This window comes from Dromaius novaehollandiae, chromosome 1, assembly GCF_036370855.1.
Source record: "Dromaius novaehollandiae isolate bDroNov1 chromosome 1, bDroNov1.hap1, whole genome shotgun sequence".
Classification (NCBI taxonomy): Eukaryota; Metazoa; Chordata; class Aves; order Casuariiformes; family Dromaiidae; genus Dromaius; species Dromaius novaehollandiae.
The window spans coordinates 89,423,146-89,444,746 of NC_088098.1; the positions used below are offsets into that span (position 1 = coordinate 89,423,146).

Consider the following 21,601-nt stretch of genomic DNA (forward strand, 5'->3'; position numbering starts at 1 on the left):
CCTTGGTCTAGAAGCAGCCAGCAGACCTTGAGAAGGAAGATACTTTACACATGCTCAATACACTTATCTTGTGACCTTTAATATCAGGCTCTGACTAAGTGTGCATACATGTGTGCGTGTAAAATACTGAACAAACAAAACCCAAAACAGAATGCATTATCTGCACTACACACAGAATAAGGCAGAGAAGTAATTGCATGTGGAATTTACTAACCTAAAGCACAAGATGAAGCATCTGGGTATTATTTTTTCCAAAAGCAAATGCAGAACAACTTAGTCATCACTGTAAGTGGACAGGGGTAGCATCTCTTCAAATGTGATCTTCCGTGTCCTGCAGCTGCTCTAGTCTGTCATGCTGCTATGGATACTAGCATGTGCCATTGCAGCCATTCCCTTCCTGCTCCATAACAGCTGGACAAGTCTGTAGCAGGTCTGAATTTACACTCATACACTCATTTACACTTTATAGCTCACTACCTTCGTCTTGTTACCACCCTCAAGTAATGTTTAGACCACTGCTTAAGCTGCAAAACAAGCCTATTATAGTACTGTGATATAGTCCCCAAACAGTGACTTATTCACTTCCCCTCTCTTTTTGGAGGAAGGAAATGCTTTAATTAAAAAAGAACCACTCTGGCCTAATCGTTCCACTTGAGTTAAGCAGAATTTCCCCTGTGGTAACTGTACAGTTTCCCATGGAGATAGTGAATGATCTGCAAAATGCCTGGATCAGGCTCATAAATCAAGGATGCATGTTCTGCCTCAGTTCCCCATATAGCAAGAAAACCTTAATATTAAAACAAATATTGTATTATTTAAACTGTATTTTAATAGCTTTATTTACAGTAGACACTACTATACAAAATACACATGCTATGTGTTCTAGGCCCAAAGCAATGGTTTCCATGTAGGAGATACTGAACATCTCTCCCCTAAAATGTAGCCCTGGTGGCAGTGGTCCAGAGTTGCCATTCAGGAATTCCACAAATCACAGCAGCTTCCTGGTAACACCCTTCAGGTGGTGCTCACAGGGTCATGCTCTCACTGGAAAGGGGGGAAAAAAAAAAGCTCCCAACCCCAGGTATCTCCATATCTCTTCTCTTACTGGCAGAGGTGTTAAGCAGCGCCTTCCACTCAGCAGTGGCTAGATGTCCTCCTAATCCTCTCACTGTTCAGACAGCATAAGGCTTTTTGTTCTACTTCTTCCACATTCAGGCACAGCAGGCTCGGTCGAGGTTGCACTTGTGACACAAACTCCGCTTCACCACACCGAAAATTTCTCAGCTGTAGTGGAGCTGAAGTGGAAGGATAAAAACTGTAACAACTCCATACAGGGCTCCTGCTCCCTTCTAGCACACAACTATGAAAGTTACTGGGGGCAGGGAAGGGAAGGCCTAGCAACAGCTGCTTGGCATCTGCTAAACCACAAAAGACAGGAAGATTAATGAATGCAGTATGAAAGCAGATTAATGCATTTGGCCAGGACACTTCCAACTTGGAGGAAACAGACTTTTTATAGTGTGAATCACTCAACTATGTGCTGTTCATGTAGCTGATGCACTGGGCCATGTCTCTTTCTCCACCAACAGCACCCTGGCCTTATAGACAGTGTTACATGATTTCCAAAAGATGTTGTCTCAACAGCAGAGCATCCTCTAGTGAGCTTAACAATTCAACCCCCGCAGTGCCTGGACCTGTACCCAAGCAGTAGTGTTAGCACAAGCAGCTTGAGGAGATTGTCCCCTTCACACAGTAACATCCTTTGCACAGTTGTGCCAGCATGAGCTCAGACACCAGCACCCGTGAATTCAAAACTCCTGAAGACTCTAAATTCTGGGATCATAGTGAGGATTTCCAGGCCTAGCCTTGACTCTACCTGCTGTGCTGGCTGAGGCCAAGTGATTTGAGAGGCCTGCACATTAACTCTGCACAGAGACCATTCCATCCCAGGACTGGGAAACTTACTCTGAAACAAAAAAGGCTATGTGTTTCCACATTGGGAAGTGGGAAGATGGAGGGTGGAAGCTGACAAAACACATTCTCCTCCCCCCATACCTCTTACTGACACCTTAGAACAACTATTATCCTGGTAGTTTTAGCTGATACGTTTTTCTGGAATTTGAACGGAAGAGCTCCAAGTTCCTCACCGCAACTGGGAGGACCATTCAATATTATGGTTTTGTGTAAAATAAACTTTCATAAATAATATTTTTGTGTAAAGTGACTTCTGTATGTTCTATATTCTTGTAGCCATGGTTCTGCTAAGGCCTCTTAGATCAACACTGCAGAATTCACAATACCACAGAAATCCTCCAATGTTCTTGTTTTGTGGGTAGTGAGGGCAGCTCTCCTTCTCCAGCATAATGAGGTAGCTCCTCCCTTCCTTCCCAAGCTGAGCAGTACACAAGCCACAGTGCTTACCAGGCTGCGGGATCTTGGAGGGCTTCCTGTCTAGGCTGAAATCCAGCAGGATAGGGCGACAGATGAGAGGACTCCTGCACAGGCTCCTTAGGTAGCATGCGAGGAGATCCTCAGGTTCCTCTACACACTGAGGAGGAAAGGGAGCGCTGCCAGTGAATTTGTGGAGGGAGGCAGAGAGCCACAGGAATGCCTGCAGCAAATGGGGGAAATCCAGCCCAACCGAGGATCAAGCCCAGCACAATGGAAATCGCACACTGGAAATCGCTGCCAGAATAATCTACTCACCCCTGTCCCAGTGGCTTCCCCATGCTGGATGGACACACTGCCTCTGCTCTGCACACAGTTCTGTACAGCTTCCCACTCAAGGAGGCTCAGACCCAGCACTGCCGCTACATGCTGGTTCCTGCACAGCACCAGCGCTTCACCTGTGCCATCCTCCACCAGCACCCTACAGACAGGCCGAGGCAAGTAAGAAGTGGAGGGAGGTCAGAAGGACAAGGCCCTACTCCTTCATGAGAGAATGCATCTCAGTGAAGAGAGAGGGAGGTTTGTTCATGCCTGGGAAGACATGAACTTTAACTTCTACCTTTGCTATTCTGCCCATACCCCGTCCTTGACCTGCCTTTCTTTCCTGCCCTTAAATGGTGTCATCTTCTCACCTCTTCCCACTTCCACTCTCTCCAGCGCTTACCGTGCACTGGCTTGTCTCACTCCTATGTGCGATGGGCAGGGTGGATTGTGTCGGGTGCACTTCCCCTGAAGAAAGAGTAAAGCTACAGCTGTGTATGTGAGGGAGAAGGTGAACGGCCAGTGCTTCTTTTAAGCCTCCTAAAGAAGTATGCAATGGATTAAGGAACTTCATTTCCAATTAGTGCCTTGTGAAGAGTTTGTATGGGGAGAAAAGCAACTGCTGCAAGGTGGCAAAACCCAACAGCAGTGAATGTGGGGAAAGCAGAACATTAACACAGCAGGATTCTCCCCTGATTACCCTCCCCTTCCCTCCAGCCCTAGCTGCAGCCTTGCCTGATATCAGCTGCACACTTCTAATAGTTTGCCATTTTGGTCCCTTTCTATTATGCAAGTCCTTTTCACACAATGGAAGAAGAGGTGGTGGATTTGGGAGAGGAACTCTATTTCTTCTGTATGGTAGCATAGGATGTATCTGAATAGAAAACCTGCACGGCTGCTCCCAAACTATCCCTGTGGCAGCTTAAGCAGCTTGAGTACCTCTTTGAAGATGCTGTTGCAAAGTGAGCAAACCCATTGCACAGACAGAGTCAGTACACAGGACAAGTGGCATAAAATCCGTGCCTGGGGCATGTTTTGTAGGTGAAGTTGCAAGTTGGACAGAAACACTAATGAAGATGATGAGGCTTCTCCTGCAGGACTAGAAGAGATAGGAATGTGACAAACTTGCAACAGAGAAAACTTTCTTGGGACAGTGAAAGGTGGGAACAGACTCACCTAGAAAGAAGAGGTAAGCGAGAAGCTGGCAGAGACATGATGCTTATACAGCTGGAGGCAATGTATGTGCAATAAACATTATGGAATCTGCAATATGAAAGGGTGGGTGTTAGAAACAGCTTGTAGAAATCAAATTACCCAGTCTTCTTGGGATGGCAGGGATGGTATTTTCTGTAACAACACGTAACATTGTAGGAAAATCATTTACAGTAAGGGCTGAAGAGACAGGAAGGCAAGGACAAAGGATGAGAAAAGTGGCAGGTCCTCATGACAGGAGAGATTAAGAGACAGTTTAAAAGACAGTAACGGAGGTCAGAGCAGGGGCCTGGGTCAATGTTCAAAAGACAGGAGTACCTGGAGATTTTGCGTTCCAAGTTCTGGAAAAGAACCTTGGCCCCAGGCAGCAAACCCCAGAGATGCTGCAGGTAGGTGGCAGCAATGTAAACATCCAGCACAACAGGGGAGCTGGGGGCAACGGAGACACTGAGCTTCACGCTGTGATCAGTGGCTAGCAGACTCCCTAAGGTGGCACACAACCACAGATACCATGAGCTCACGCATAGTTACTAGGCTAGTCCACCCCTGACCTGGCTCTGCTAAAGGTATTTTCCCTCCCATGACAGTGAAGCCACCACTGCTCCACTTCACACACTTTCCAAGCATGGCGTTCCCATCCCCAATGCACAGAGAATAGAGTTTCCCAGCCCTGTGACATGCAATGGCATGCAGAATCCTGCCATGCTTCCAGCTACTCTTAGGTATACAAGCACAGTCAGCAAAGTACATTGGCTCCCTAGAACGCAAAGATGCAAGAATCGATCTGTTACCTGACACGGGCTGTCACATCCTTACCTTTCTGCTGTAGGAGACTGAGAGACATAGATGGCTTCTCATTCTTGGGAGAAGCACACAAGGTCCTCTCCACTATCTCACCAGGGAAAGAAACAAGGGAACCTGTGAATCTGAGAGCAGAGCAGAATCATGGGGCTTCGTCTTGCTTGAAGACAAAGGGAGCAGAGAATGGTCTGACCCAGACTGCAGCTACAAAGGATAGTGGGAAGTGCAGTGCTGTCACAGTTGAACCTGACTTCCTCAGGGCTTGCAGCCCACGCCTGGTCATAGAGCAAGCTACAGACACGTTCTCCAGCACGTAACGGGCCAACAGAACCCACCTACTCCTCCACAAGGAAGCCCTGAAACAACAGGTAAGAGTAGCACATACAAAGGCTAAAACAGGCCATGCACCCATCACAACACTGTAGCTTAAGGGTGCAAGTAGCTGGGGACGGAAACAGCACAGCTTCCCCCAGAAATATGGCATGAAGCTGTGACAGTCTAGACATGATGTACAGCCCACCTCACTGCCTGTAGGGGAACCTGCCCCAGAGCACTTGAAATATTGGATTCAAGGCAGCTTGCTGCAGCCTGCCCTGCCCAAGTAGGTCCCCTGATCTTGTCTTCTGCATCTTCAGGCTCAGGAATGAAGAAGAAAAGGGAGCAGACATCACAGCTTTCCTTTCTGCCTAATTCCTATTAGTTTTCCACGATTAGATGAAGACAACAAACAGGAGAACTCACTTTACTGTGAGGCACCGGTGAAGATTTTAGTGTGCAGGCAGTATCACCCCAGATTAAATACACTTTGTAAAGAAAAGTTTCTAACACCAGCACTTGTTTGAAGAAGTTGCATAAAAAACCCCCCAAAACAAAAAATAAATGGCCTCATTTTGCCTGCTGCTCCTGCTTCCACTTCTGACTGGATTTTAGCAGAGACCTTTGGCACCTAGTCCACACTATTAGTAGCTCGAACGTTTTCTGTATACCATTTTTCAGCCTGGTCATCTACCATCCCTTTATTTTTTATAAACTGGTTGGGGTCAGTTGGGACTACTTGCACATAGAAAGATTTCCAAACAATATTCCCAGGATGGATAATTCACCACTGGTTTAATGTGGCACCTTGTCCAGTCTCTAAAGCTCAACCACCTCTAGTATGAGGTGAACCAACATACCTGTTGCTAAGTACTTCTGGAATGGAAGAAATTCTCTGCTCCATGCCTGTCAGCACTGACCCAGCTGCCAGCTAGAAGTGAAGGAGACAGACTCTAAATGATTGCAGTTTATAGCTATGTCCAGCTAGCGGAGCTATGTCCAGCCAGTCTCAATGGAGACAAGCTCTAAACACTTAGAACTATTTTATACTAAGAAACTGATGCTTCCTCCCCAAATCAATTCCAAGGCAGGAAAATGTCAAGCCCATCAACGGCCTCTGATGGAGCTTACAGCAGAACGGTCTCATCAACACAGCATTCTCTATCTATAGTTTTCTGAGCTAGTTCTGGAGAGATACACAAGTTGCCCATGAAAACTCAGAGCAATAGGACACTGCATACCTGACGCTCAGTCAGACAGGAGATCCACGTCTCGTGCTGTAAGTGCCAGGTATCTGGCACAGGCAGGCAAATGGGGCAGCATGATCTGCTCAGGAATCTTGCTGGCACAGGTGGAAAACAGAGCTTGTCAAACACTTCCAAGTCCTAAGAGAACAGTGATAGTGTAAGGCAAAGGAGAAAATCATTAGGGAAAGGAGATGAAAGCTATACAGGGAAAGAGGACCACTGAGGAACAATGGTTAAGATAGACAGATAGATAGATAGATAAAAAATTCACACATGCTGAACTCAGAGCTCTGAGGATTTTAACTAAGCACAGAACTGAAGCAGATCCTTGGCAAGATGGAATTGAATTCCAAGCCTCAAAAGAGCTTAGTCACTTCTGCGACTCCTCATCTCCCAGATGTAGTTCTGCAAGAATTCTACAACAGGAAACAGCAAGACAACCTCTCCCTTACCGAGCAGTGGGGGACAATGAAGCGATACAGCCCATCCAAGTGCAGAAATGGAAACCATCGCAGTGATTTCCCCATAAAGAGCAGTAGTGCCTGGAGAGGAAGAAGAAAAAAAAAAGGTGAGAAAAGGCGACAAGAGATGTTAGCAAAAAGATAGGAAACAAAAAACACAGCAAAAAGAGAGCGAGCCTAGCAGAGGAGGTCTTGTGCAAGAAGAGAGGTTAGCACCATCAGGGGTGAGGGAAGGCAGATGCATTTACAGCAAATTGACAGAGAGGAGACGGAACTCCCTTGGGGTGGCAGGTAGGAAGTTACCTGCATAAATATACATCTGTACCCAAGGCAAAAATCATCCTCCCTTGGAAATCTGGGTCCTTAATTATCAGACAGGCTCCTTCAGAAGCCAGCTCACACCCTTATCCAACCACCCCCAAACCACCCCTCCTGCCTCACTTCTTGCTGTGTCATGCCCTCTTCTCCATGACAGTTGGTCTCCTCCAGCTCTGGTAGATTCACAGTTTTTCTGGGACGGCTCCAGAATTGAGGTCTGCCCAACCACAGCACTGTGGCCTGGAAACTGCGCTGCAGCTCCTGCCCTTCTCCATTTCCTTCTCCGAGTAGCTGGTAATTGCGTAACATAAGCCCTTCCTTCTGGGTAACCAAGAACAGGCGAGATACGCAGCTGTTTTTTCCTGTGCTGCTCTGGTCCCTCTGACAGCTCTCATTTCTCTCAATATCTGGCTTGGGATCGTCCAATTTCAGCACTTTTGCCTCTGGAATTTCCAGCTCAGATGCTGAGCCGCCATCATCCTTTTTCTTCAAAGAGGAGCTGTTTCTGCTCCTAGGACCCTCCTGGATTTGTACTTCAGGAGCCTGGAGAACCAGCGCATCCTCAAAGTAGAACTGCACATACACACTGAAACGAGAAGTAGTAGCAGTAACACTGCCTGCTGCTGACATGTGGCCTTCCAAACCAAGCAGCTGTGACTGCCCAGCAGGTATTCAGAAAAAGGCAGCTGCCAGGCTGGGCATATTCTGAACAAAACAGAGAAGGCAGATTTTTTGCTGATACAGATCTCCTTTCCTGTGAGTAGCAAAGGAGAGTTGCTTTGGCACTGACATACTGTGCTGATAAGCAGCTTTACTATGGTCCTAAATAACTGTAGAATTGTAGAGTGCTTTCACCCAGGCAATGAATAAAGGCACTCACCTGTTTTTTTTCTCCCTCACATGCTCTACATTTGCCAGCTGTTTCCAGGAGGGAAAATCACTCTGAAGGAATCTCTCCACTACAAGCTGGTAGGCTTCCACTTGCAAGAGAGAGCCTGCAAACACAACAGAGAAAGGAGATGAGCTAATAAAGAAGAGAACATAAAAACAGCAAGCTCAATTTCCCCATTTTAAAGTCACGAGGCCAGGCAGTGACAGTTCAGCATCTCCATACCAAATCTCCTCTTCCTTGTTTTGGAGCAGGATAGCAGAACAACAAAAGCTCAGCATGCTCAAGTTTAGCTTAGCGGGACATACCTATGAGAGCTGTATTGGCAAAGGGACTACCATCTTTATGGGATATCACACAGGGAAGTGTGCTGCTCTTGTCCTGCAGATGGAGGGAACTGCTCCTGGAGGAAACTCTCAGCACACCCAATAATACCTGCAATAGAAAAGAAGCTGCAAAGAACATCAAACAATTCCCAGCTTTGAAGGCCATAAATCAAAGAGTACATAACAGCAGCCTGAAATCAGCCCATGAACTGCGGTGTGCTGAAAAGAAAAGCAGTGTCATCCCCTAAGAGAAATGGGCATGTATCAAGATAGAGCAAAGGAGAGCACATGTGCTAGAAAGGATGGGGACAACAGGGAGCTCTCAGGGCACAGGCAGTAAAGGGAACAAGGCACCTACCACTCGGGGCTGAAAACTTCCTGCTGAGAACATGCAGTATGACCAGGCCAGACTGCGATTCAGCTCCTGGGTGCCCATGTGCTGCACCTCTGAGGGGGACAGCAGCTGCGATGGACAGAAGTCATCCCAGCTCTTCTGTTTTGCCATGCAACACAGTTTAGACAGAGATGGGGCCTGGCATGGGGGGTCCAGAGTCCAATACTGGGTGAGGGGGACAAAAAAACAAACAAACAAACAAACTGATTTTCTTCCCACCAAACAAACAGGAAACAGCTTGCAGAGCCCTGTCCCACCTGCTGCAGTGGACACTGGTGTCTTTTTGCTAGCATTTCATTATAAATATCTCTTGTTTCCTCTCTGCCCGATACCATTCCTTGCAGAAGGGGGACAAGGAACTTCTCAGCAGCTCCACGGTCTTGGTGCACAGAGCTATGCAACAGTCGCCGGTGTCCAAAGAAACAAGAAAACCTGAAAAAAGAGCGTTAGAGGCATTAGTAGTCCTCACTTCTTAGGTGTTTTGCACATAATTCAGGCATTCTTTCAGTTTGTGACAAGCAAATATGGGGTGCAGGAGCAGAGCTAAGAGTGCAAAAAGAATATGAAGTGATTAAAAAAAGGAGCATTTCAGGGTGAGGTAGATTTATGTCAGGCAACCAGACAAGGAACAGGAAGATATACAGAAGTGGAGAGACTGGCAAAACCCCAAAATGCAAGTGTACAAAAGAATCCATCCAAGATAATCTCCCTCTAAGTCACACAAACAAACTTCCCTGCATTTTGGCTAAGCTTGATATGATTACTCATGTTAGGTATACTTGACTTGCTTTCACAGGATGAAGATCACAAGGCAGAATAAAATATACAGTTTGTTCTCATTCATTTTTTCCTTGCATTGGGTTCCTTTCAGAAGTCTAGCTCACTGTTTCTGCATGCCTGGAAGTGGCCATGCCACCAGTCAAAAAAAGCTTACTAATAGAAGGTGAAGTCAAATAAAAAGAGATAGTAACTAATTCACTGGAACAATTTTGAAGCAACAGAAGGACTTGGCAATCACACTGCAAGTAACTGAAAAGGCTAATAGAAAAAATGAAACTTGTAGCTAGCACTCATTCCAGAGGCAGAATTGAAGCTGTTTTATTAGAGAGTGTAGTAAACACTTCATGATGCCAGTAAAGCATATGAAGACAGTGCATTCTATAAAATGCTATTAATTGACTGCCTGAGATTAAATGTGTACCTGTTTCTAAGCTCTGAGGCAGTGGTTACAGTGATCAACCATAACTATACCAGAACACACAAATATTTTCACTAACAGAACCTAGAAGTAAACTTAGTGACTGGCCTAGTGCTGTAGTGCAAACAGACAGCGCAGCCATTGGGGAGAGTGAGTTCTTCAGCAGAAAGTCACCTGGAAGGCTCAGGGATAAGCATGCACAGGAAAACTTGCTAGGATAGAGGTTCTCAAACAGATGCTTACACTACTGACAATATTCAGAACATCTCAAGACAACATGCAGAGCTGCTGCTGCTGCTCAGACCTGGCTCCTCACAAAAGCCAGTACCCACAGGTCTCTGTATCAGCTGCGATCTGACTGAAACAGCAGTTTCCAGCTCCAGCCACAGTGCTCACCTTGATTTGCCAGGCAAACCAGGTTGGAAGGTGCACATCCCTACAGGGCTTCCATATTTCAAGACAAAAGTTCTCAGGCAGGAGTATGTGAGCACATGTGCTGGGGCACTGCAGCTTCCAGAGAACAGTGGGCTTACTGCATGTGCACTTGAAAAACATACAGGATTTCCTGATAAGAGCAATTGCAAGGTACAAGTGACTGGACTACCAGAGGATGGGAAATCCAGATGTATGTTAAGCTTATGCTAGTAAGCCAGAAGCAATTGCTGCTGCCACTGGTAGTATTCAAGCACAGCAGCTTTATGAACACCCGGTCTAGAGGTGCCCAGACAGCCTACAAAACATATTTCCTCATAGCCTGGCTTAAGAAGGACTGTCCTCACCTCTCCTCGAATGTCTCCAGGAGGCTCACCAGCCAGAGGTAGAGTGGCATGCCAAGATTATAGCGGAAGAGCAGCTGTAAGTAGAGATTTCCTGAAGATACAGTTGGCTGGTAGAAGGTGCTGAGCCTTGAAAAACTCTTCAGCACAACAGTGCTGTTCAGGCAAGCACCAAGTACAATGAAACGGAAGGATACCAGAGGTTTCTGTAGGAGGTGGACATCGATGAGCTATGAAACACAGACATACAACTTAACAGAGAGGAGATGCCTGCTCTGCCACCATTCCCCAAAACTATCACTCCACACCAAACGCTTTGGCTCTCTATTGGATTAATGATAAGCCCAACGGGTCTTGAAAGATCTGCCATTGTTTATGGAGGAATCCTATAATTATCATTTCAACTCCTATGGCCAAGCCCAGACAGTCAGATCCCCGGTTTTGTGCTAGGCACTTGCTGACAAAGACTTAACATTCCTGTTAAATATATTCCCACATACTTGCGTCCCCAGGGCCTGGGGTGGGGGGGATTCTTATTTACTGAAGGCTTTATTTCTCATCAGTCTCAAACTTTACCTTCACACATGCTCCTGGTCGGAGTCCATGTGCAGAGTTCAACAACTGCTGGTAAGCAAGGCACAAGCACACTTTGTTATCTAGTTCAAAGAGACCAGCTTGGGCATTGAGTATTTTGGTGACGGTCCCCTAAATAAAAAGCAAACAGTTAAACTACTAACAATCAGCGATCAAGCAGCAAAGTTAAGGGAGTGTACAGAGTCCTAGAATATAAGAGATTCAACGGCCTGAGTCACAGGGAAATATATCTATCTGCAAGGCAAAGGAGACCTTGCAGATCAGGAGCTGAAGCCCCAAGAGCATGAGTGGGTAAAGGCTAATGTTACAAATTCTTACCACATATGAGATGATCTTGGACTCTTTGGTTGATCCTGGCCTTTCCTGTTCAACCCCCAGCTCTGAGGAGTCACTGAACTGCACAGAGGCCTCAGGGAAAGCAGACTGAGGGGATTTGCCTTGCCAAGCACTGTCCAGGGGCTGCTCTTTCACCTGCTTGGCGCAGTAGGGCAGGAGGCATGAAGAGACACCAGTGACAAACACCCTTTGCCCAGATTTCTTCAGACTGGACATACTCAGGCCTGTTATTATGTACCTGTGGCCCAGCTGGAAGACATGGTGCCATGCCAGTTGGTTGGGTTTCTAGAGCAGAGAAACCAAAAACAACATGATCATCTCCTGCACTGAAAAAAAATTTTTCCTCAGGCCCTGATAACTCAATCCAAAATCTTTTCTGCCATGACGACTGCATCACGCTCTACCATAAGTGGGAAATCTGCAAACTATTCAGGGGCACTGAGACTGCAGGGGGGAGGAGGTCTGTATTTCTGCATGGCATATCACCAGACTTCTTACGCACAAGGACTGTTGTAGGCCACATGGAAGAAAAAAATAGCGTCAATAGTAAACAATGAATAAACCAAACTGGGAAGTCAAGGGCAAGCCTCAATGAATGGATTAACCAGCATCTACACAGACACAGCTGGTAAATCTGCGGGCAAAGTTCCAAGAACTTACCTGTACCAGCACTGGGACCCCGACAGCTGAAACGAAGCACTTCAGAAACAGAAAGAAGAATGTCTTGTGGTGAATACAAAGGAGAGGGCTGAGTTTGGCCAGCTCACCTGCCACACTGAGCTTTGATCTTTTCTTACATGGAATCCTAGAGGGAAATTGAGGAAGCAAACAAAATCAGAGGTGAAAGAAGAACTCAAAAGTATGCCAAAAGCAAAGTATGCAAATATGCAACATGCATGTTCTAGAAATAAAGGATCCAACAAAGTAATAAAAAGCACCTCTCTCAGAGAGGCATGATGTTTCCAAAACAATTCTTGGCTACAAAATGATAACCTTAATTTTTATATACTAAATCCCTTAGATATTTTTAAAACCCTTAATATTTGAAGACAGCAAGATTGAGTTGAACAAATTCACGTGTTCCAAGACAATGGCCAAATTATGAAAAGCTTTAGCACAAATGAGAAGCTGATTATAGTTCAAAAGGAAGTAAAATAAGTCACGAGCAATTCTTCAGCAGAAAACAGAACTTGATATTGTAGATCCATGCAGCGTGACACTGTGGAAGCTCTACGCCTAGAAACAAAAGTGGCCTGAAAGCAACAATGGTGTATTCCTGACAAACTCGGCACAGGGTGAAAGAGCAGCAAAACTTAAAGCAGATGGGGAGGAGGGGAAGGAGAGGGAGGGAATGCTTTTCTTCAGTCATTTCTATTTGTCACATCTTCATTTCAACTCCTACTGGACTTAAATATAAGCATCCTGCTTATTCTAAACAAACAGATATTCTTGATTCTCAGACATAAAAACAATTATGTAACTTTATGACTTTTTTTAAAGAGATACTAAAACCTCAACACACACAAGTACCAGGAACAACATTAAAGATGTTATCAGTCAAGTCATTAAAGGATCACCTCAACCAGCCAGATACGTATCTTAGTAACATATAGTGCATCTGTACATGGTTGCAACCACTGCATTTAAATTGCATGATACTTGCCATTGTACAATTCAAACTTCAATTATGCAAAATTCTTACAATCTTTTCTCTGATAAGTTTTCAATTTCTACTGCTTGCAGTGTTTCTTTTTGTACTGAACAGAGCAAGTGATGCCCGAGGAAGCTGGACACATCACACATACAAAAAGAACAACCAAGCAGAGTAATAGAACCTAAACATGTCAGCTTTGATTTTGTTTACCCTGCAGTAATTGTGGTTCTTCAAACTGTTAAAGCTACTATAGACTCCTCTGTTGATGGGCATACACTCACATGCACAAAGCCGCACGATTCTGACTAAACATACATTGGGGTTGCACACAGGCCCTATGTTTCCTCATACTTTTATACAAGGGCAAAGAGGGTGAGACTGCTTTAGTATCTTTCAGTTCCTGGTACTGACAGCAAATAGAGCGCTAATCTCCTAACCTGCCATCATAGTTTTCTGTCATGTCAAGAAGGTACTGTTTAACCAAGGTGAGGGGCTCTATATTATGCCTATGTAGTTCTCAAGTGATGGCCTTCTTCCAGCACAGGCTAAAGATGGCAGCAACCTGTCAAGGTGTGGCTAAAGGTTCAGTTGTATCTGCCAGCTGATCACAGGCAGAGATAAAAATTAAAAGCTCATGTTTGTGATTAGAGTTTGCTCTGCTAATAGGATAGAAATCACAACAAAAATACATCTAGGTGGTCAAAGAAGTTCAGCGTCAATAAGAGGGCATCGCACATTCTTTTACCTAATTTCTCTCCAGGTGTCAAAGGTGGTTAGGTAAAAAAATCATAGCCTAAGAACTTGTGCTGCAGAGACAAAAACCTTAACCATAAGGTACCAGACAATGAGTAAGAATACCACAAATTTCAAAACCACAGCATTGGTGTTCTATGTTTAGGATGAATCTTTAATAGACAGGTAAACGAGAAGACTGTCAATATTGCTACATGAGAAGTCGAAACCTGTTTTACTCCGCTGAAACATGCCTCAATCTATAACATGGATTTTGAGATACTGCAATACAGAGCAGAATCAAGGTCAGGTGCAGCTTGAAGATGTGAAGCTGAGTCCAAATCATGCAAACTTGTCCATATGAAAACATTTCTACTTAAAGACTATTTTTGCCTGTCAGATTTAAGAAACTCTCTTATCAAGAATCTGTCATTAATTGCTGCTTCTTAGCACTGCCCTGTCAGTGTTACTGTGACTAGGATTTCCTCTCAAGTAGGCAGAGATCCTCTAAGCTTTGTTTTTCAGAATAGGGGTGAACATACAAAATTCTCTTCTAACTCTGCAGCAACCAGAGAGCTGAAGCAACTACTCAGTGCATAGGCTCTTTAAACTAACTAGTATCTGTTACATCCATCTTGCAACAGATTTCTCCCACCACACAGGGAAGGGTTTATATGCAACTTCAGGTCTGCCATTTTAGAAAACCATTTACAGGGGGTTTACTACAGCTGGGGCACAGTTAGTGGGGAGAAGTGGCTGCACAGAGAAGTGCTGCTACCAAAACTCAGTACCAATGGGTCATGTCTATTTAGCAATCTGACTGTGAAGATGGGGCACACACATCCATTCAGCAGAACATACATGGTCACTAAGCAGCAACACAAGTTGTATTTTCACTATTGTAAAAAAATAAATAAATTAGGGTTTAGATAATGATGCAAATATTTATTATGTAAAAAATTTGATTTCACTTAACTCAGGCGTACAGACACGTTGCTACAACAGAGCACAGCTAAAACTAACGTGGACAATTGGTCAGATATCAGGGACAGGCAGAGGAACTTTAATTTAACAAGAGCCTAACAGCGAACACTAAAATAAGAAAATAGTTTCCTTGTTTAGAAAAATCTGTCGAGCCAAACCAAATAGTTACATTTAAAGTAAGTTTCTCAAAAGCAGATAAACCCAGTTAAAACAAAAAAAAACCTAAAGCAGCCCGACTAATGAGTTTTTAGAGTTATCAACTTACAGTAAGAGTTCTTTGCTTGAGAAGATAATACTTTATCTAGCACAACCTGAAATTATGAACTTGAATATGATTTGCAATTCCATTGACTACACTTTGACATACTGTAAGTATTATCTGGATTAAAAACAAGTTACTCTATCAGGATCTTTATCTTAGCAATCTAATTAGAATTTGACCAGTGGTTTATACTAATTTCATATTAGAATCTAGAATTACTTCTCAATAATACTTTTGGTTTGCTGTAGGTTCAAAAAATTAAGTTGTGCTAATTAAAATAGTGAATGTCAGCTTAAATGAAAGTTCTTCTGAATGATAAATTTGTTTTCATCTTTTCTATATTATCAAAATAAACCAGAAGATAATCTACAAATTATTTGATTGTGTTAAGATACAGAATAAAAACTTCCAACAAACTCCTGGAAAACACAGCTGATTACTGAAAAGTGGCTTTATTGTGTAACTTATTTCCACCATTCACCCTTTCGCTTCCAGCTTTGGCAGAAACATAATTTGGCTCTTCCTAAGCCAAGCGCTCCTCATGATGTTAGCAAGTAAGCCTGCCAAACGACAGCAGCAGCACTGCGACACAGTTAAGTGAACTACGTGTTTACCTGGAGGCAAGCAGTGGCTCAGCTGCTGCTGGGTAGATGACAGGAATGGTGTCTAGTACTTTCTTTGGGAGGGCATTTACTGGTACTGGATCCACCAGGATTTCCACATACCCCTTGGCACCCTGGTCAGTTTGTGGTACATATGCCCAGCTTGGGAAGAGGAACAGCGACTCCAGCCACTCAAGTTCAAAATGCAGGATCTAAGACAAAGGATAAAGGGTACCGCAGTTTGAGATGAGCTACAGTACATTTTCTCACTGCTACCTACAGTGTTAATCTACTATTATCTACAAAGTTAATCTGCTCTTCCATGCACATCATGAGCTCTTGTTCTACTGCTGGGATTCATTACTGAATGAGAACAGTGTTTTCTGCCCACTCCCCTACTTTGCAAGAAATTCTGTGCTTCCAGACGCAAATCTGGAACAGATTTGCTGAGCTCTAGGGCTAGCATTTCCTGAGTTCCAGTCTCTCCCTCACAGCAAGGTGAGAATTAATTCACTGCAGGGCTTAGTTATTTCCAGACCATTTTTCCGATCTTCTCACCTGCTTTCTCTTCTCTGTGTTTTCAGTTTGACGCTCATCCCAGTGTAACTAACACACTCGCACCTAATCTTCAGCTCTTTGGTAAGCACAATCTTGCCGCTCTTCCATCATCATTCTATGGTCTATGGTTCATGATGCATGGCCTCTTATTTAGACTCCCCTTATTATGACCTTAAGAAGGCTTTCACACTGTCACTCAAGCTTTTCTTTCCTGAAAATATGTCATCAATGTGTCACCGAATGCCCAGTATAACTCCCCAGAAAGTTATTTCTTCTCCACTGGTTGAAATTCAACAGAGGATATCGCTATCATCTCCAGGTCTCCCAGGCCATCTCATACTGTTGAGAATTTAACAGAACTGGACGTTAGGCTTCCTTATCTCTTTTCCCCAAGCAAGTATATTCAATATTTGTACTCCTACCAATGACAAATTTGACATGGTCTATCCTCTCCCCAGAACGTGAGCTTGTTGTTTTCTCACCTATAACACAAATGTGTTCTCTCACTAACTACAGTCTTTGGCAGACCATCTGAAGCCCCTGGTGGTCTGTGACACTTCCCCAGATGTGGAAATAAACACATAATCCATCACACTGAGGACATACCTCACAGGGAATTATCCCAGTATTGTCTTTCACATATAGGCAACCATCTACCAACTTCTCTTTCTCCTCTTGCCTTCCATCTGTTAAATAGCCAACCAAGATCAGATAAGCCCGTGGCAAAGAGCTCTGCATGGGTAAAGCACCTTGTCCTTGACGAGCCCATTCCTTAAATTCATTAGTGCTCCAGGTCAGGTGGCTGCAGCATGGCGTGCTCTGTTGATGCAGTAGGTCAGAGACAGAGGTGAAACTGGAAAAAAAAGAAAAGTAAAGACATAAAATGATGCAGGAGAAACCCAGCCTGCAGTTTGAGGATTACAGTGATCATTGCAGTGGCCCAGAGCCTGGCTAAGCCAGAGGAACCTTAGCTATTGGTACGGTCCGATGATACAACACGGCAAGAAGCAACCCATTCACTTGCATTTGTTAAGGATCTCTCTCAGCTCAGTCAGCATGTCTGTTCTGCTTGAGCATCATCTCTGAAAACAGATACCCTTTTATACTACAGTCACCTGGTTAGGCATGCAGAAGACTTGAGGAAAAAAACAAAATAAGTGAGGGCTAACAAACAGAAAATGTTTTCAAGTATGTGTGAGGGTAGATGCGAGGGAGAACAGTTATCAGTTCAGGCATTTTTAGCTTGAATGGGAGACGCCATGAGAAAATCCCAGCTCAAGGCAGTCTACTTGTCAGCAAGGAACACTGGTAAATACAGGCTGTTTCCATCATTAGGTGCTATGAAGTGCTATCAAGCTAGCAATCTTAGGCTGTGCCTTCACTTCCAAGAACACATTCAGGCTAGCCCCTTGAAACTTTAGGCTTACCCTCTTGTTTTTTTGTTGTTGTTTGTTTGTTTTCTGAAGGGGTTTTAACACTAAATATCAACTACAGATGAAGCTGTTCCCAGTTTAAGCATCTGCTATGCTTAAACTGACAAAGGTACTGAATAAGGGAGAACAAGACAGCATCCTCACTAGATTCGCATCCTCTTCAGTGTTTATGATTATGGTAGCATTCATCATCACTCTTTACATCTTAGCTGACTACACTAGAGTTAACAAAAGCCCTCTGTCCATGCTAACCATCAACACTGACAGAGCTAATGCAAACTGGTCTCCAGCTAGTAATTTCAGTACTTGTTTCCAGTGAGGTTAACTGATAATTTTAGGTTGTGAAACTAGCTCTACTCACAACACCCACTTGCTCAATAGTGGGAGATAATCAAATTCAAATAAGATGAAATTGAGGAGTTTCACTTCATTAGTCAGTTATCAAAGGTTCAAAGCCAGAATCTTGCCTAGATGAGTGATGGGCCTGAATCAGCTACAGCTACAAATAATATTTACATAACAAATTAATCAGAAGAGATAAACACATGCAGATTATATTGTGTATTGGACAGGAACCCAAACAGAAGGACCAGCTGAAAAGGATAGAGGCAAACCACTCCATCCTGAAGGACATTAGAGATAGAACACCACCGGGAATAATGCTGATATCTGCAAGCAGGGTACAGTGCTGCTCACATTTTCTTTACATATGTTGATTGCTTCTTGGGACAGACTAAAACTACAACAGTACACTGAATCCTGGTTATCATGTACAGAGATACTGGTCCCTCTTCTGGTGCTACAGAGTTTGCTGGTTAGCTGCAGACAGAATATCCTTACAAGCAAACAGCCTACCGGCCTCATACAAGATAAATATCAACTTCCTTTAACTCTTTTCTATGAATTGCCCTGAATAAAAACGAAACACTGGTTTTATCATCATAATATATAGTCTACACAAAAAATATGGCTACGAGATAACATCAGTTTAGCTAGTGTGGAAGATCTACCATGTATGTTTATGGATTATTAGTTTAAACTTAAAGGCTCCAAGTCCCTAACCAGTTCTAGTTGACTTTGTCCCAATACCAGCTGTGCCAGGGGTTTTAGCAGACTGTAAGTGCCTCACTGTAAGCTGGAGCAAGAGAGGAATCGATATAGGGGAGCCAGACCTTCCATCCTGGATCCCTCTCAGCAAGCTGCATCTTCTTCACGACAGTAAGCACTCAAAAACCTTTCACCAGCTAAAGCAAGGACGATGCTATCCTAGATTCTCCCTCCGTGAAAGCACACGCCCGAGGGCAAAGCTTGGCCGGCTAACAGCCTAGGAGACCGGGCACAGAGAGGAGTCTCCTGCAGGATCCCGGTGGCAAGGCGCCGTGCAGCGCCGCAGCTGGCCCCGAGCGAGGTGCCCCACTTTGGTTGCACACCCTGCCAGCCGCAGACCGGCAGAACCGGCGCCTCAGCGCACCGCAAGCGCGCCCAGGGGCGCCCCGACGCCCAGCGAGTGCGTGCGGTTACCCGTCTCCAACGGCAGCCCCTCCCCCCCATCCGGGGCAGGCAGCGCACGGGGGAAGGAGCGCCCTCCTGCCCGTCGGGCCGCTGCCAGCGCTCGTGGGGGGCTCGCGGGCGGGCTCCCCGCGGATGGGCCCTCGGCGGGGGAGTTTGCGTGGGGGCCGGTTACCCCCCCCCCCCCCGCGCAACCGGCCAGTGTGGGGGGGGCGCCGCGCATGCGCAAGGCACTCGCGCCCTCGCGCGCCGCGGTCGCAGGGAGCCTTCTCTCCCTCCCCGCGGTCACCTGTAGCCGAGCGGTAAGTCCCCGCCGCCCGCGGCCCGCAGACACCGCAGCACCGCGTCCACCGGCGCCGGCGCCGCCCCGCCAGGCCCCTCGCGGGCAGGGAGCGCTCGGCGGGCGAAGGCCTGGGCCGCCTGCAGCCACCGCTGCTCCTAGGGAGAAGCAGAGAAGACAGGACTCAGCGCCGCATCCCACGAGGCGGAGAGGGCCCGGAGCCCGCCCGGGTCACTCACCGCCGCGCTGGGCTCCGCCATGGCAGCGCCAGGACAGGCCGCTCGGCTCACGGCATTGCCGTGGCAACGCGGCGGCGGAGCCTGGCCAACCCGCTAGCGCGACGCAGCGGGCCTTAGTCTCCGCCCCCTCTCGTCCCTCCGGCCAATCGGCGCCGCCGCCCCCGTGCGGCCCTCCCCTCCCTCCCTCTCGCGCGCGGGGGCCGCGTCACTGCTCGACGCCCCGGTGAGTGGGGGCCACGGCGCCGCCTCCGTTTTCGCCCGGTCTCAACCGTTAGGGCCGGGCGCGGCGGGCCAGTGCGGAGGGCAGATATGGGGGTCCTGGGGGGTGGGAAGGGGGGACTCGGGCTGGGGCTGGGGTCGTTCTATAGAGCCTGTTTTTCGGAGCGGCGGCGGTTGAGGCCCACAGGCAGGGAGTACACTGAAGTGACCTCTGAGAGAAACCGGATTTGCGTGCTCTGATGAAAGCTGGGAAGTGAATGTATGCTGATGCGTTTGACTTTAGTGTAAATGTCAAATCTGCTCCCGACTGTAAAATCTCTTCCCCCGCCCCTTCCCCAAAAATCTGGAAAGCTTCAAGAAGAGTCAGAAGTGCTTATGTGAACATTCATGGGGATTTCTCTGAAACTTGTGCAGTTCTTCAGAAAGTTTTTTTGGAAGGTTGAAGGTCCACGAGGATTGAGAGGTATGCCTCATCTACTAATGTGACAGTATGAGATAAATTTGAATCAACTCATTAAGGGTGTGATTTCCTCCTCCACAGAATGTATTCATCAGTGCATGAGAATTTTTTTCTTTAGGGAATAATTTTACATTGGCCTTGTTCAAGGTAAGGAAATGAACTAGACAAAACTGAGCAAGTCTCTTCCATTTCTAACCCTGGAGATGTCTGCAGCCTGATAACAGTAGGTTATTCTGCTATTTCCTTCCTTCCTAGAACAACAAAAGCCTGCAGCTGAAAAGTCAGTGTCATTCCAAGTTTGAAGTGCAGAAGGGGACTATATAGCTGTGTGGCTCTGATTATTTTGTCCTGTGCACGTGCCATTACTGGCTTCCATACAGAAGATAAGCAGCTTCAAAAGTAAAAAACAACCTGTGGAGATGTTTGGCTTTCGTTGTAACAAAATTCAAGCAATGCACAGTGTGAATTGTATGCACCTTTGGACTTAAGCACATGAAACAGGAATATTCAAAAATAATGCTTAGTAGCTGAATTTGATACCTGACTGCAGTACAGAGATAACCACACAAAACAGGAGGACTGTTCCCTATCACAAACTTATCACTGAAAAAATACAGCTGCTGCAGCTGCTTCCATTCTTGGTCCCTTCCATGCATGACAGCTGGCTCCTGAAGTAGGCAACATGCAATTCTGATCACCCTTAGCAGCCAAGAGGTCAAGACCAGATAACTAATATGCGCAACTTACTATAAGTTGTCTGAAGAGCAGAAATAGTTCTAAAAACAGCAGGAGGGCAAGGTCTTAATGGGCAACAAATAAAGGAGACTTCTTTATCATTTAGCCACCTATTTCTTACTCTGTGTGATTTTTTAACACTATCTTTAAAAGCATACATTAAACGAAGCAGAACTCATCCAAAACGTTACATGCACCACACTGTTATATTACTCTGCCTTATCAAAGTGGCTGTTTCATTAAAATGTATGTTTTAAATTAAAAATTACAGGATGAGAATATATATTCTACCTATTCTAGTTTTGATAGATACTACCTTTCTTAAAAGGTATTTATGTGCTCACAAGGTAGTCACAAT

At 45.5% G+C, this 21,601-nt stretch overlaps 1 protein-coding gene and 1 long non-coding RNA gene across 6 annotated transcripts; one reads left to right on the forward strand and one right to left on the reverse strand.

The window, feature by feature from the left end:
* Positions 1–806: 806 nt before the first annotated feature.
* Positions 807–19,963, reverse strand: CTC1 (CST telomere replication complex component 1). Of its 5 annotated transcripts, none has more exons than XM_064519704.1 (24): positions 19,830–19,963; positions 19,600–19,748; positions 16,975–17,221; positions 15,823–16,022; positions 12,237–12,381; positions 11,559–11,861; positions 11,223–11,351; positions 10,650–10,852; positions 8,930–9,104; positions 8,637–8,837; positions 8,261–8,387; positions 7,944–8,058; positions 7,187–7,649; positions 6,737–6,826; positions 6,279–6,422; positions 5,898–5,968; positions 4,738–4,847; positions 4,240–4,405; positions 3,886–3,972; positions 3,649–3,808; positions 3,113–3,177; positions 2,707–2,869; positions 2,422–2,548; positions 807–1,295 (listed from the first exon to the last, which is right to left on the reverse strand). In XM_064519704.1, exons 1-24 carry the CDS (start codon positions 19,848–19,850, stop codon positions 1,135–1,137), a joined length of 3,822 nt encoding a protein of 1,273 aa, XP_064375774.1. In that variant the 5' UTR covers positions 19,851–19,963; the 3' UTR covers positions 807–1,134. The 5 variants fall into 5 exon arrangements, with proteins under 5 accessions (XP_064375774.1, XP_025959245.2, XP_064375781.1 ...); XM_026103460.2 differs by having other exon boundaries at positions 10,650–10,876; XM_064519711.1 differs by lacking the exon at positions 6,737–6,826 and having other exon boundaries at positions 10,650–10,876.
* LOC112985093 (uncharacterized) lies at positions 19,844–21,348 on the forward strand. Its single transcript, XR_010391485.1, has 2 exons — positions 19,844–20,052; positions 20,400–21,348. It is a non-coding gene; the product is annotated as an uncharacterized LOC112985093 (long non-coding RNA).
* The last annotated feature ends 253 nt before the right edge of the window (positions 21,349–21,601 follow it).